Here is a 13,300-nt window from a genome sequence, read left to right as displayed (position 1 = left end):
TGTGGTTGGCATGTTTTGGAAGGTGGTCATCAGACAGTAGACATTTTCTAGGATTTATTTCTACCTGCATGTCTGGAAATGTGTACTACTTTAGATTTATTTAATGGCAGCTAACTCAGAGGCATCAAAACATGCTAATGGTGTAATATGGCCTTCGTCTTGCTATTCTGTTTTGTAGGCCTTCAATCAAGCAGGGCCAGGGCCATACAGTGAACTTGTCCTTTGCCAGACACCAGCGTCTGCCCCTGACCCCGTCTCCACTCTCTGTGTCCTGGAGGAGGAGCCCCTCGATGCCTACCCTGATTCACCTTCTGCGTGCCTTGTACTGAACTGGGAAGAGCCGTGCAATAACGGATCTGAAATCCTTGGTTACAACATTGATCTAGGAGACACTAGCATTACCGTGGGCAACACCACCACGCATGTTATGAAAGATCTCCTTCCAGAAACCACCTACCGGTGAGTGCAGGGGAGTAGAAATCTGCATCAACACATCAGCACTTGGGGCTCTAAGTAAACCGCTGGGGGAAAATGACCAGTGAATGTCATCTCCTAGCTGTTTCTAAGAGCCCAGATGTCCAGGGTATTGTCTCACCTTGATCCCTCAGGCCAGAAGACCTGTGAAAAAGCCACACGGGTTCAGGGACTCACCGGACAGTTTTGTGTCCACTCTGACCCACACCTGTCTCTACCCCAGAGTGGACTCAAATCCTCAAGTCAGTCCTCTGAACACTCAAGTCAGAAATTATAAAAGGTCTTTGGCAATACGTTAGCCCAAGAATTTGGCTTCTTCCAGACATTGTGCCGACCTTAACAGTGGCTTAAATGATGATAAAACTTTTAAGATTTCTAAAAGGATGGCATTAGAGATATGTTGACTTTCATTAAACAACCATAGGTTGTCTAAAAAAATATCTAGAGCTCAGGGGTTCAACTGAGGGAACACATGTTGAGAATCATTGTTTACTAAGGAAATGCCAGGCAACTGCTGAAATTATCAAAAATGTCTTCCACATACCAGAAAGCACCTCAGAGGATAGTTCTGTTATGGAGAAGATGAAATGGTTTAGTAGTGTAGGAACTATGGAAAGGTGAGCTTAGATTTGGATAGTAAAACCTCAAGACCCTATTTAAAAAGTGTTTAATGAATGCAGCATAAATAATTTAATTCAGTATTATTATGCCAAGGCTAGTACATTGAGCTGAATGTGAAAAGAAACTCACATTGGGAGAATGCCACCTTTTCCTTATAAGATAGCTTTGAAGATACCATTTTAGACAGATGGCAATTTAATAGCTTTAGAAAAGGCAAATGTTTGGTCCTAGTCATACAGTTGATCTTGGCAAAAAAAAAAAAACCAGAAAACAAAAAAAAACTTTAGACTGTCTTTGCTGGCCAATCAATAAATTATAAATTGGACATTACATACTTGAGGTAAAAACAATGCATACTTGCTTTTTCTTTTACATCTTGAAGTACAGGCTGATTTTTCAAAATAATAGCCTACCAAATGAATGAAAATCAATCGAAACCTTTTATGTTCAATATCATTCTATAGTAGTTTGTTTTATTTCTGATTAACATGTAGGACAATTTTACATACCCATTTCTGTTTATATACAAATAGACAAAAAATTTCAAATATGAATTATTATCATATTTAAATTCTTTCTAGTTTTAATCCATTGTTCACTTAATCTGAATTACATTTTGTGAGTCAGTATTTATCATTTAATAATAGTATATTTTATATTTTATATCATGAAATCATAAACTAAATATTAGGGACCAAGTTCAATTAATATTTTTACTTGCTAATGTTTATAACTAAGATATTGGTGCGCCAGTATCAGTAAATGAGTATTTTTTCAATAAAGAAATATAAACAATAAAAAAATAATAATTCATACTTAAGACCAACCAGTTTACAGCTTTAGGAATTTTAGTTTCTATAGCACACAATTGGGTATACTATATAGTATTAATAGAACTATGTTCAAACCACAGTCTTCTTGTTTTATGTTTCAAAAACATAATTGCAATAATTATAGTGAAATACAGAATGAGTATTTCAGGGAACCAAAGGTATAATTTTGGCCCAATCAACTTTTACTTCACCTTTTTTCTGTCCTATAAATTGGTTAAAATATAAGTGAACAGATCATGATGTTCTAGATAAAAACATGTGGAATGAAACATTTTAAGCAGACCATGGAGCTTGGATAAAAGACTTGTTACTTTTGTTTGATTTTTTTTTTTAAAGCCTTCAGCAGTTACATATTGTTCTCAAACCAAGCTTATTCTTTCTCTGTGTTGCCAGGACGGGGTTGTACACCTCTCTAGTAAATGTCCTAATGCGAAAAAGCTTTTTCAATGGATTGGTCATTTCTCCATGGGTGCTATTAAAGCAAACTACCCATTGGCTTGCTGACACACTCTGTAGAAATTTCAATTCTGTAGGAATTACAATGCTACTTTTAAAGGCATTCCTTTAAGTTTATAATTGAGTTCGAAATTGAATTTGTCCTTTAGTTTGAAGGAAAACAGTATTATTAAAAATGAAAACCTAACTTTGCTTTGTATGCTTCCAGCCAAGTAGTCATAGATTTGGCAAGATAAGAGGGTCATCAGATCACCTGGTATCACTCCTTCCCAGTCCTTCTATGGCTTGAGCATCTTCAGTGACAGGAGCAGTGGTTCTAGCTTCCACTCAGCAGGCAGTCCATTCTATTTGTGGATAAACCTCTCTATATCTAAATCTATTTGTGGATAAACCTCTCTATATCTGAATCTATTTGTGGATCAACCTCTCTATATCTGTATCTATATCTAAAGTCAACTGCTGGCCTTAGAACTTCCTCAACAACAGTGATTTTCGAAGTGTGGTCCCTGGACGAGTAGCATTAGCATCATCTGGGAACTCGATAAATGCAAATTATCAGGCTCCACCCCAAACCTACCTAATTAGAAAATCTAGGGGTGGGGCGTAGCACTTTGTGCTTTAATTGACCTTTCAGAAGATTTTGATGCTTATGAAAACTTGAAAAGCTCGGCCCTAGAGCAGCGATTCTTAAATATCAATGTATATAAGAGTTGCCTGGAGAACCTTTTCAAAATACAGGTGTCTGAGCCCTACTCCTGTAGACCGCAGTTGGCCCCACAGGGGGCCTAAACATCATTATGTTATAATGACAGCTGTCTCTTATTTAACCATCCCACCATCATTTACACTGTCTTCACTAGCATAGGTTTTCTATAACTGCCTCCATCCTCTTTGAGTGTTTTTAGGTTTTTGGTGACCCCTCTGACGTGCAGTGCCCGTACCTCCAGGAATGGTCTGGTTGACTGGCTCAGAGCAGACCAGGACTGTTGCCTTCCTTGTTCTCCATACTGAGCAGTTAGTGAGATTGCCTGAGATTACTTTTTTAAAACAACCTTATTATATGCCTGACTCATACTGAGCTGGCAGGCAACCAAAACTTAAAGTAGATTTGTTTGTTATGCTCATTTGTACTCCTTTTGCTAAGTACAAAAGGCTTAAAAATAACATTTTTTTGTGCCCTTACTATATGGTAAGCACTATGTTAGGCTGCCAAGAAGTGAATCATAAATCATTTTGTCGTAACAAGGTGAGGTGGGCTTTACTAGGAGACAAGTTCTGAGTAGTTCAGTGGTAGCAGACTGGAGTCAGGCAGCCTAGACTTCAATCCTATCCCTTATTTATTGTCTCTGCAAACTTTAGGAACTTACTTAAGCTCTCTGTGCCTCAGTTTCCTGACCAATAAAAAGGGGATAATAATTTTCACTACTTAACAGAGTTGTTAGGTATTGTAGATAAGAGGTCAGGTACCTAGTATGGGGCCTGACACATAGTAAATAAATTATCAGAAAATCTGTTGTTAATGTTTGGTAGGAAAGAAATGAACTGAAAGATGGGTCGTAACCAGATTATAGGTAGAGATCTTATCTGTAGAAACCTGGCATTATCCCTCAAGGTTTTTTTTGCCTCCAGAGCAGGGTATGAGAAGAGCAAGTCTCAGTTCCTGGAGCTGGAATGGTGGCATTGGTGTCAAAGGAGCTTTCAGGAGCAGGAGCTTGGTGAGAGGCCAGTTCCGACTCCCCTCTCCAGGAAGCCTTCTATGAATAACTTTACTCTGAGCCCATCTTTTCCCCGCCAAAAGGGATTTTCTGTGTTTGCTATTATTTCATACTTCAGATGTTTTCTGATGATGATTCTCTTCTTTCATATTTTTCTTCATTAGATGATAGTCCAGGGCAGGGCTGTTGTAAAAGCCAGCCCATCTTCTGCTTCTCAGGCCTCTCCTACCCTAGTCCCTTCGGCTGTGGGCCCTCTCAGTCTCCTTCACACCCACACTCTCAACATCCTGAGTTCTGGGATGGCCAGTCCTGATGAGGGAAGTCTTCCCAGCTAAGGATGGTTTGTTTTGAAAGTCATTCTTCTTTTAATATATTTTGTAGTAGAAATTTGATTATGTATATAAAGTGCATTGCAGAAGGCTATGATCTTCTAAAGCATGAGTGTATTTGGCATATAAAATTTGATCCTTTAATAGTGGATTTTTAATCAAAATTTATAAAGAATGTGGTTCTTTATTTGATTTGTTTAATCAATAATATTAGTATATTGATGAATATTGCAGACTCCCGGAAACATGAAGAGATTTTTCACATCAGCCTGGCCAAGATAGAATTTGCTTGGGGTTACATCACTTCTCCAAATTGGAAAGGAAAATGCTACTTCCCTTGTACTTAATTTGCAGAGCTGAAGATTTTTTAAACAGACATAATGCAAATTAAACAAAACAGAGACCTGCAGATTTTATCTAGGTTTCAAGATTAGCATGTTACTTGAACTAAAGAGAAAACTTCTCAAGTTTGGGTTTTGGATAGACTCTAATTAATTTAATAAAACTTAAAACTCAATTTTTATTTTCTGAGGTGAATTCTTGGAGTGGTTCCTCAGGTTAGTGTTTTGCCCATTAGTCCAATGTCACGTCTCACTGAATTAGGAAATTATTTTCACATGCTGTGTTTTTCACCCTAAACCAAAACAAACAGCAACTGCGTCAGTCCTCATTCAGCTGTCTCAGCCTCCCATGCTCAGAGGCCTTATATTTTCCCCATAATGCAACATCATTTCATTCTATTTTATCAGTTCCTCAATTGTTTTCCATTTTAAATGTTACATCATCATTAGAAACAATTAAAGTTAGCTCAGTGCATCAGCTATACACCTAAATGTTCATGTATTTTTGCTGAAACAAAATGTGTTTTTGTCAAAATGTAGGATAGGTTGAATTGAGCATTTTAAAATCTAGATAGTTGATTTCAGGGCCAGATGCTGCTTGAATAAAGTGAAGTAAACTTGTTGACTCTTCTAAATGCCTGCTTCCTTGGCAGACGGTCATTGTTGAACTGAAAGTGTGGTTTGAATTAAACATGATCATTTGGTGGGATTGGTAGCCATATTTGGTCCCTGTTACGATATGACCGTATGGTATGCCAGACACACAGGGCCTTTGCACCTAAAGGGAGTCCTGTTCACGCCTGGATCTAACGTGTGTCTGACACGACCTTGCTGAGCTGCAGTTTCTTCACTTGTAAAACAGACAAAGTAGCTCCTACCTTATGGGGTCAGCATAGAAATCAGAGATGATATTGTAGATGTCAAACCTAGCTTTCAACCCCTAGTGGCCACTCTGTCATTTAGATCAAGTTATTTAACCTCTCTGCGTTTAACTTTGGTTTCCTCATCTCTAAAAGCAGATGTAATAGTACTTCCCACTCTAGTGCATTTTCTGGAACAGGGCAAGTTCTCAATGTGTGTAGTGATGGTTGCCATTGTTGTTTTCTTCAATTGCTGAGATCTTTGTCTCACTCTCACCTTGCTGTGGATGGCTTATAAAGAAGCCCATCCTTTCAGCTGTTGGTGAGTCCTTGGCCATTCCTTGGAGGAAGTGGGATCAGCAGGTTACTCATGTTATAAAGTGAGGTGGTGTAATAGTGCAGCCGCAGTGAGACCTGCCCCTGTGCCAGCACTTTTGGCAAGACGTAGCACTCCCAAAGAAGTCATCAAGATCATGACTCCAAAAATGAACACTTGAAAGTTTGCCAGTGCTTTTGGCTGTCTTGAATCCTCTCCTGATTTTATTGTAGAGTATAAAGTATTAAAAATTAGAAAATACATAAATCCCTTATCTTAGTTAAGTAATCTTCTTTGCAATTGCAGAAAAAAGTCACTGTCCCCCTTTTATAGATAAGGAAACTGTTACATAAAAGTGTTCAATAATTTCTCCAAGGTCTCCAAATTGATGAGCAGGATTCCCAGAGAAGCTACACTGCTAAAGAGTGTTAAATGCTACCACAGTTTTCTTGGTGGTGGTGGTGGTGGTGGTGGTGGTGTGTGTTAAAGCTAAGATTATATGCCTAGGAAATATACGCAGTGAAAGATTGGAAAACCGTAGAGCTAAAGATATAAAGAACCTAGTACTTACCAAAATACTAGGGAGGCTTTGAGGAAGTAAATGAATTTACAACAGAAATCAAATACCAAATCTAAATTTATTTTTGTATCTTGATACTTGTATCTTCTAAACTGTTTTTAAATTCTTATAAGTGATTTAAATCTCTTAGCAATTTTTTTCTTGAATAGAATAGAACAACAATCTTAAGGAACTCATTACCTTATTTTCTTTTGTGTATTAAAGTAGCTAAGAGCTATTCAGTGGCACAGAGCAAAGGGTAGGATCCCCTAGAATGCAAGGTAAGCCAGCAGATGGCAGAAAGGATCTTGGCCTCTGGAATCTGGGTATGTTTGTACCTAGAATAAAGGGAAGGAATGGTGGTTTGGACACTGGAAGGACCTTAATATAAACCTTGTAGGTGAGGAAATGTGTTACACTGTTGAAGAAAGACTAAAACTTAATGTCCGGCTTAATTTCCTTTTCCTGAGAAGGGGAAGAGGGTAGTAATTTCTACCATCATGATGACTGCCTTTTTAAAAAGATTTTTCATTTCCAGTTGCAGAAAAATATGTTACATTCCAATCATAGAAAGAAACTCTTGTGTTAATACCATAAAGCAATCTTATAAGACTCATGTGGGAGGCAAGGAAGAGTTTTAGTCGTTCAGTGTTATACCGAGAGACTTACATTGCTTTATCTACAGAAGACTTGATGCAACCCCAGTGTAATAGAATCTGGGAAAAGTAAGGCCCTTTGTGATGGAGTTTTTGCTCTACTTTATCAGAGATGAGTATTTACTACATTCCAAACTATGAGGCAGATCTTTATCTAGTTTTAGGTGATTATAAGTAGAGCTGCTGTAAACATTTGTGTGCAGGTTTTTGTGTGAACATAAATATTAATTTTTCTAGAGTAAATACCTAGGATTGGGATTGCTGGGTCATGTAATAAGTATATATTTAAAAGGAAACCGTTCTCCTATGTGGCCATGTCAGTTTTCATTATCACTAGCAAAATAGGAGAGTTCCAGTTGTACCTTATCCCTGCCAGCACTTTTTTAACATAATGGTATTACATTGCCAATTTAGTTTGCATTTTTCTAATGGCTAATGATGTCAAACATGTTTTTGTGTCCTTATTTGCCATCTGTATTTCCTCTTTGGTAGAGTGTCTATTCCAGTCTTCCGCCCATTTTTAATGGATTATTTCCTTAACTGAGTTTTGGGAGGTCATTATACATTCTGGATACAAATCATTTGTCAGATGTAATGTTGGCACATATTTTCTTCCAGTATCTATTTGTTTTCATTCTCTTAGCAGTGCAAAAGTTTCAAATTTTGATGAAATCCAGTTTTTTATTTTTTTCTTTTATGTAAGATCATGCTTTTCATGTCATATCCAAAAACTCTTTACTTAATTCTAGGTAGTAGGTTGTCTTCTGTGTTTTCTTCTTAAAAGTTTAATATTCTACATTTAGATCTGTGGTCCCTTTTGAGCTAAGTTTTGTGTAAGGTGTGAGGTTGAAGCTGAGGTTTATTTTCTTCCTACTGATATCCAATTATTCCACCACCATCTGTTGAAAAGACTGTCTTTTCTCCATTGGATTGCTTTTGCATCTTTGTCAAAAGTTGATTGGCCACGTTTGTGTAGGTCTATTTCTGGAGTCTCTATTCTCTTGTATTGATCTAGGTGTTTTTCTTTTCACTGGTACCACACTCTCTTAGTTACTGTAGCTTTATACTAAGTCCTAAAATCAGGTAGTGTGATTCTTCAAACTTTATTCTTATTTTTAGACTTTGCATTAGCTATTTTAGTTCCTTTGCCTTTCCACATCACTTTTTTTTTTAATGTATAAAGAAAAAAGATTGGTTTGGCTCATAATAAACTGTAGGCTGTACAAAACCTTTGGTTCTGTAGGCTGTACAAAAAGTGTGGTGTCAGCATATGCTTCTAATGAGGCCTCAATAAACCTTTAATTATTCGGTCTTCCTAGGCCTCTGGAGAAGAGGGGCTGTGTCTCCAAGATTTCTGAAATGCCTTTAAGGGCTTTTTCCCATTATCTTGAATATTAGTACCAGGCTCCCTTTTAATCATGCTAATCTCTCTAGCAAGTGGTTGCTCTACAGAATGCGTTGATTCTTCTCCTGAAAGTACTCTTTCCTTCTCTACCACATGACCAGGCTGCAAATTTTGCAAATTGTTACTCTTTGCTTCCCTTATAATTGTAAGTTCCAACTTTAAGTCATTCGTTTGCTCCCATATCTGATCACAGGTTGTTAGAAGCAGCCAGGTCACCTCTGGAACACTTTACTCCTAGAAATTTCTTTTGTCAGATACCCTAAGTTATCACTCTACCAAAGAGGAAGTTCAGCCTTCCACAAAGCCCTAGGACATGGAAACAATGCAGCGAAGTTCGTTGCTCCACTTCCCAAAAGTTCCTCATTTCCATCTGAGACCTCCGCAGTATGGCCTTCACTGCCCATATTTCCATCAGCACTTTGGTCATAACCACTTAATCAGTGTCTAAGGAGTTCCAGACTTTCCTGTCTTCTTCTGAGCTCTCCAGACTCTTCCAGTGTCTGCCCATTACCCACTTCCAAAGTCAATTCCACATTTTCAGGTATCTTTATAGCAACCCTCTACTCCTCAGTACCAATTTGCTTTGAGTTCATTTTGTGTTGCTCAAACAATTCTCCCACCACAACCTCCCAAGTACTGGGGCCACAGGCATGTGCCGCTATGCCCACTAAATTTATTTTTTTGTAGAGATGGAGTCTCACTAGGTGACCCAGCCTGGTCTCAAACTCCTGGACTCAGGCAATCCTCCTGCCTCGGCTTCTCAAAGCACTGGAATTACAGGTGTGAGCCACTGTGCCTGGCCTAAAATAACATTTTATATATACATTTTTAACTCTTTGATTTTAAATTCATAGATGATAAAGGTAATATCTTTCTTATTCGTAACTCTGTGCTGCACATAGAAAATATCCAGCTAAGATTTTTGCACATCTGGATGGCATCCTGTTACTAGCAATATCTGCACGCTTAGCTCTAGTTAAAGACTTGCAGAGATTGTTGGATGAGGCTGGCCAAAGGGAGACATGAAACGTCCTATTGATGAGTTGTCCTTTGTTTTTTGACTTTGAAGGATACTCATTTGTTCCTTCATTTAGTTTACTCTTGATAGCTCACCTACTTCCAAAACTGACCATGAGGTAGCTGAAGGGTAACTAGGACAAAATATAAAGCATATCTTTAGGATATCTTCCCTGAGACAACAAACCTATTTTTTAAAAATTAAAGAACTAAGAGATATCTTGCTACCGTGCTTTTTTGCTATTATTATTATTATTTTTAATGGAGACTATAGTCTGTCCACCTAGCAACCCCATGCTTCTATTTGTCTTGAGTTACTTTAACTTGTTTTTCTTCATTCTATGTTATTGCTTTAGGGGCAAGTAATAAATACTATGCTCAATGTTTATTTCAAATGAAGTATTGCTGCTGCTTTAACCTGCATTGTCTGTATTTTTTTTTTCCTTTCTCTAGGATCAGAATTCAGGCTATAAATGAAATTGGAGCTGGACCATTTAGTCAGTTCATTAAAGCAAAAACTCGGCCATTACCACCCTTGCCTCCTAGGCTAGAATGTGCTGCTGCTGGTCCTCAGAGCCTGAAGCTAAAATGGGGAGACAGTAACTCCAAGACACATGCTGCTGATGACCTGGTGTACACACTACAGCTGGAGGACAGAAACAAGAGGTGAGGTGGGGGTGAGGATGCTCCTGAAGCTTCTGTGGCTTTGACTTGTGGGGTGAAATCTCAATCATACATTCTTATTTGCTTGCACTAAGACCCTCTTCCTTCTTGTTCAGAGGCTTCCTTTGACTTGAGTCCTGCGTTTTATACCTAGAGTTGTTCCCTTTATTCTCCATTTGGAATTTCTAAACATTCTAAAGATCCTGATTTCCCTACATAAGATAATATGCACTTTTTTTTTCCCTTTCATCAAACCAGATAATGGAGAGAAATTATCTAAAGAAATTGTCAAATTCAAGTTCACACTATGTAATAGCATTATATTAGTCATGAGTGCAGAGGGAAATAAGACCCAGGAAGAGATGTTACCTCTTTAAATATTCAGTAACCATCAGGACAAACATGTTTACCAATGTGAAATAGCTGTGGGTGATGTACAGATGGGGATTGTACTCTGTAACTATGGGCAATGCAGTATCAAATTAACCAGAGCAAATAGGAGATTCTTCATAAGACTCTGTACCCAGGAAACCCTCTTGGCTGTTCAAATCAAATGTAGCCTTTCACATAGTATTTGTTTAACCTAACTTCATTTTCTCTGAAAATGGCCAATCAGAAGACAGTCAGCCAAACTGTATTTAGAAATAATCCGATGTCAAGCAAAAGTTAATGGTGACGGAATGTTCTGTTACCAAAAGTCCTAATCAGAGAATCAGGTAAAGGGGATGGGAGAGCACCATAAAACCAAGACAACCAAAATGCTGCTACTTCCCTGCTTATCTACTGACACACAAAACCAGTGTCAGTATAGAAGCATTTCTGTCATTTCCTTTTATGCATTATACTATTCTGTTCTACACATACGGAACCCATTCTAATTACACAGAAAACCCTGTCCCAGTCTCCACCCCCTACTCTTCAGTGAGGCACTCTGATGGATTTCAGTACAGTGGAGCCCTGTGGGCCTTCAGTGGAAACCAAGATTAAAAATCACATAAGACCCTACCTCTAGGAGCATAATAATCAATTTTAAAAATGGCCGTAGAACGTTAGTGTCAGAGGAAAAAAGTGCTTTGGGAGTTTGAAGGAGGCAGAGACCATCTGGTTTAAAAGATCAGGAAAGGTTTCTTGAAAGATGTGACATTTGAGCTTGACTTTGGAGGACCTGGCAAACCTGGTAATTTTAATGACAGAATAAAAAGGGATTATCCTCTTGGAAATTAGTTCTAGTGAAGAGAACACAGAGAAGGTAAGGCTTCCTTTAATAGGTTCATGAAAGATTAAATTCATATTCGTTGATACACAAGATCATTCATCTTACTGTGCTATATGTGCCTTCGGATGTGTTTTCATGGGCTTATTATTTTACTGGCTAGGGACTACTCAGTGGGAGAGGGCTGGCAAGAACAGGAATTGTGAACTAACAGAAATCACAATACATGTATAAAACTAGCATTGGGGGAAATTTTTAAGTGTCTTTTCATTTTTCCCAGGCCTGTGTCTTCCATTGGTGGTAAATCCTTAGAAAATAGCTTCTAGTTGTGCTGTTTTAGAAAAAAGGGAAGCACAGCAAAGTTGTTGAAACTGGTAGCTAGCCGAATAGGGATAAAGGCCAATGCCTTCCAATTCCCCGTGCCCTGCCTCCACTGCTGTCTTAGAAATATGGGAAGTGAAGACTCTGCCCCAAGAAGGGCACCCCCTCTCGCTGCAATCCTGCCCTGTGTGGGGCAGCAACCCACTAGTGCCTCATAGGGAAAACCATACAAACGTGTAGTCTGATCCAAGGTTTTCCATGACACGGTGGCTCCCGGGCACAGAACAAAAGCTCCCCAAGCACTTTTCCAAATGAGGTTGCTGGCATGAGGCATTTAAATATGCCAGACAAAAAATAGTGCAGAATCTAGTAATCAATACATGTTGTTTCTTCCCCCCTCAAAAAGCCCAAGGCTTGCCTAATCAAATAAATGACTTGCCTAAATTTAAATGGCAATTTAAGAAAACTTCACATTAGAAACAGTATTTTTCTTAATTATAGGAGCTAGAGTCCAAATTTATCTTTTTAAATTAGATTTGTCAATGCTCTCAGAAAGTTATTAAAGTGATGGGAATATCGAGCATAATAAATTCTCATTCTATTTGTGAATAATTTTCCTGAGATTTAATAGAATGAAAACAGCCTAATTTTAGTTTGAAGATGACCTTCGTCAGTGTCTTGAAACTGAACTCTTGTAGTGAGTGGCCTTTTGAATTCAAGCCTTTAACTTTGAATCTTGGCACATGGATATCAAGGAGAAACAATTTGAGTTGGATACATCATAATGCTTATTATTAGCATAGCCTTTGTCAATCTAGTCTCCTCAAGGTTCTTTAGAACCTGGCTTCTACAGTTGAAAAGAACAGTGTCTTCCTCCCAAGGGGTAGCTGTCTTTTTCATTGAACTTGTTGCTAGAGGAGCTTCTAGTTGTAAAGCACATATTCTTTAGCATATGTGTTAATTTCATTAACCACCAGTAAGTTCGTCTTATGCACCTGGCCAGAATAATGATATATCCAGCTTGTGGCCAAGGCGAGAACCATAGATAGGCTTAATTGTTATTCTACTTCACTTTTTTACCTGCGGGCTCTCAAAGAGATTTTTTTCCTCTTAAGTTTGAGCATATTTCTTGTAAATAAAAGGGATCCCAAAGAGCATCTTGTGCGAACCCTTGGCTTAAGACAACTCAACCTAAAATTCATCTAGATCACCTGGACTTTCTATGTTGAAAGGATTTTTCCCCCCGGAATGGGACATTTGTTTCCCATCTATTCGGGCTTACGATACTGAAGAGTCCTAGTCCATATTTATGAGGGAAGCAGCCTGAAAGTGTTACCATGAACACTTTATAAACAGGCATTGTGGGCCTTTGAAAAGAAAGCTGCTGATGTCTGAGTTGTATGGGAGTCCTAACCAGCTGTTTAAGTGTTCTTCTTAAGTATATTTTGTAACAGAAGAAAAATGAAAATTAATATATCTGTGCTTCATAATTATCATGTTAAAGAGTTGAGTCAATTTTAG

General features: G+C 38.2%; 1 protein-coding gene across 3 annotated transcripts in view; it reads left to right on the top strand.

Moving 5' to 3' along the window:
* Window positions 1-13,300, top strand: part of FNDC3B (fibronectin type III domain containing 3B) — a 364,617-nt gene that overhangs the window by 316,493 nt on the left and 34,824 nt on the right. For all 3 annotated transcript variants that reach the window (XM_003894828.5, XM_031663575.1, XM_003894829.4), the window contains 2 exons: window positions 179-459; window positions 10,036-10,248. In XM_003894828.5, coding sequence (XP_003894877.1) covers window positions 179-459; window positions 10,036-10,248 — 494 coding nt within the window. The remainder of the gene's footprint in view (window positions 1-178; window positions 460-10,035; window positions 10,249-13,300) is intronic.

This window comes from Papio anubis, chromosome 2 (assembly GCF_008728515.1).
Source record: "Papio anubis isolate 15944 chromosome 2, Panubis1.0, whole genome shotgun sequence".
In the NCBI taxonomy this organism is placed as follows: Eukaryota; Metazoa; Chordata; class Mammalia; order Primates; family Cercopithecidae; genus Papio; species Papio anubis.
Note: the sequence above shows the minus strand (reverse complement) of the source record. Positions and strands in the feature narration are given on the sequence as shown.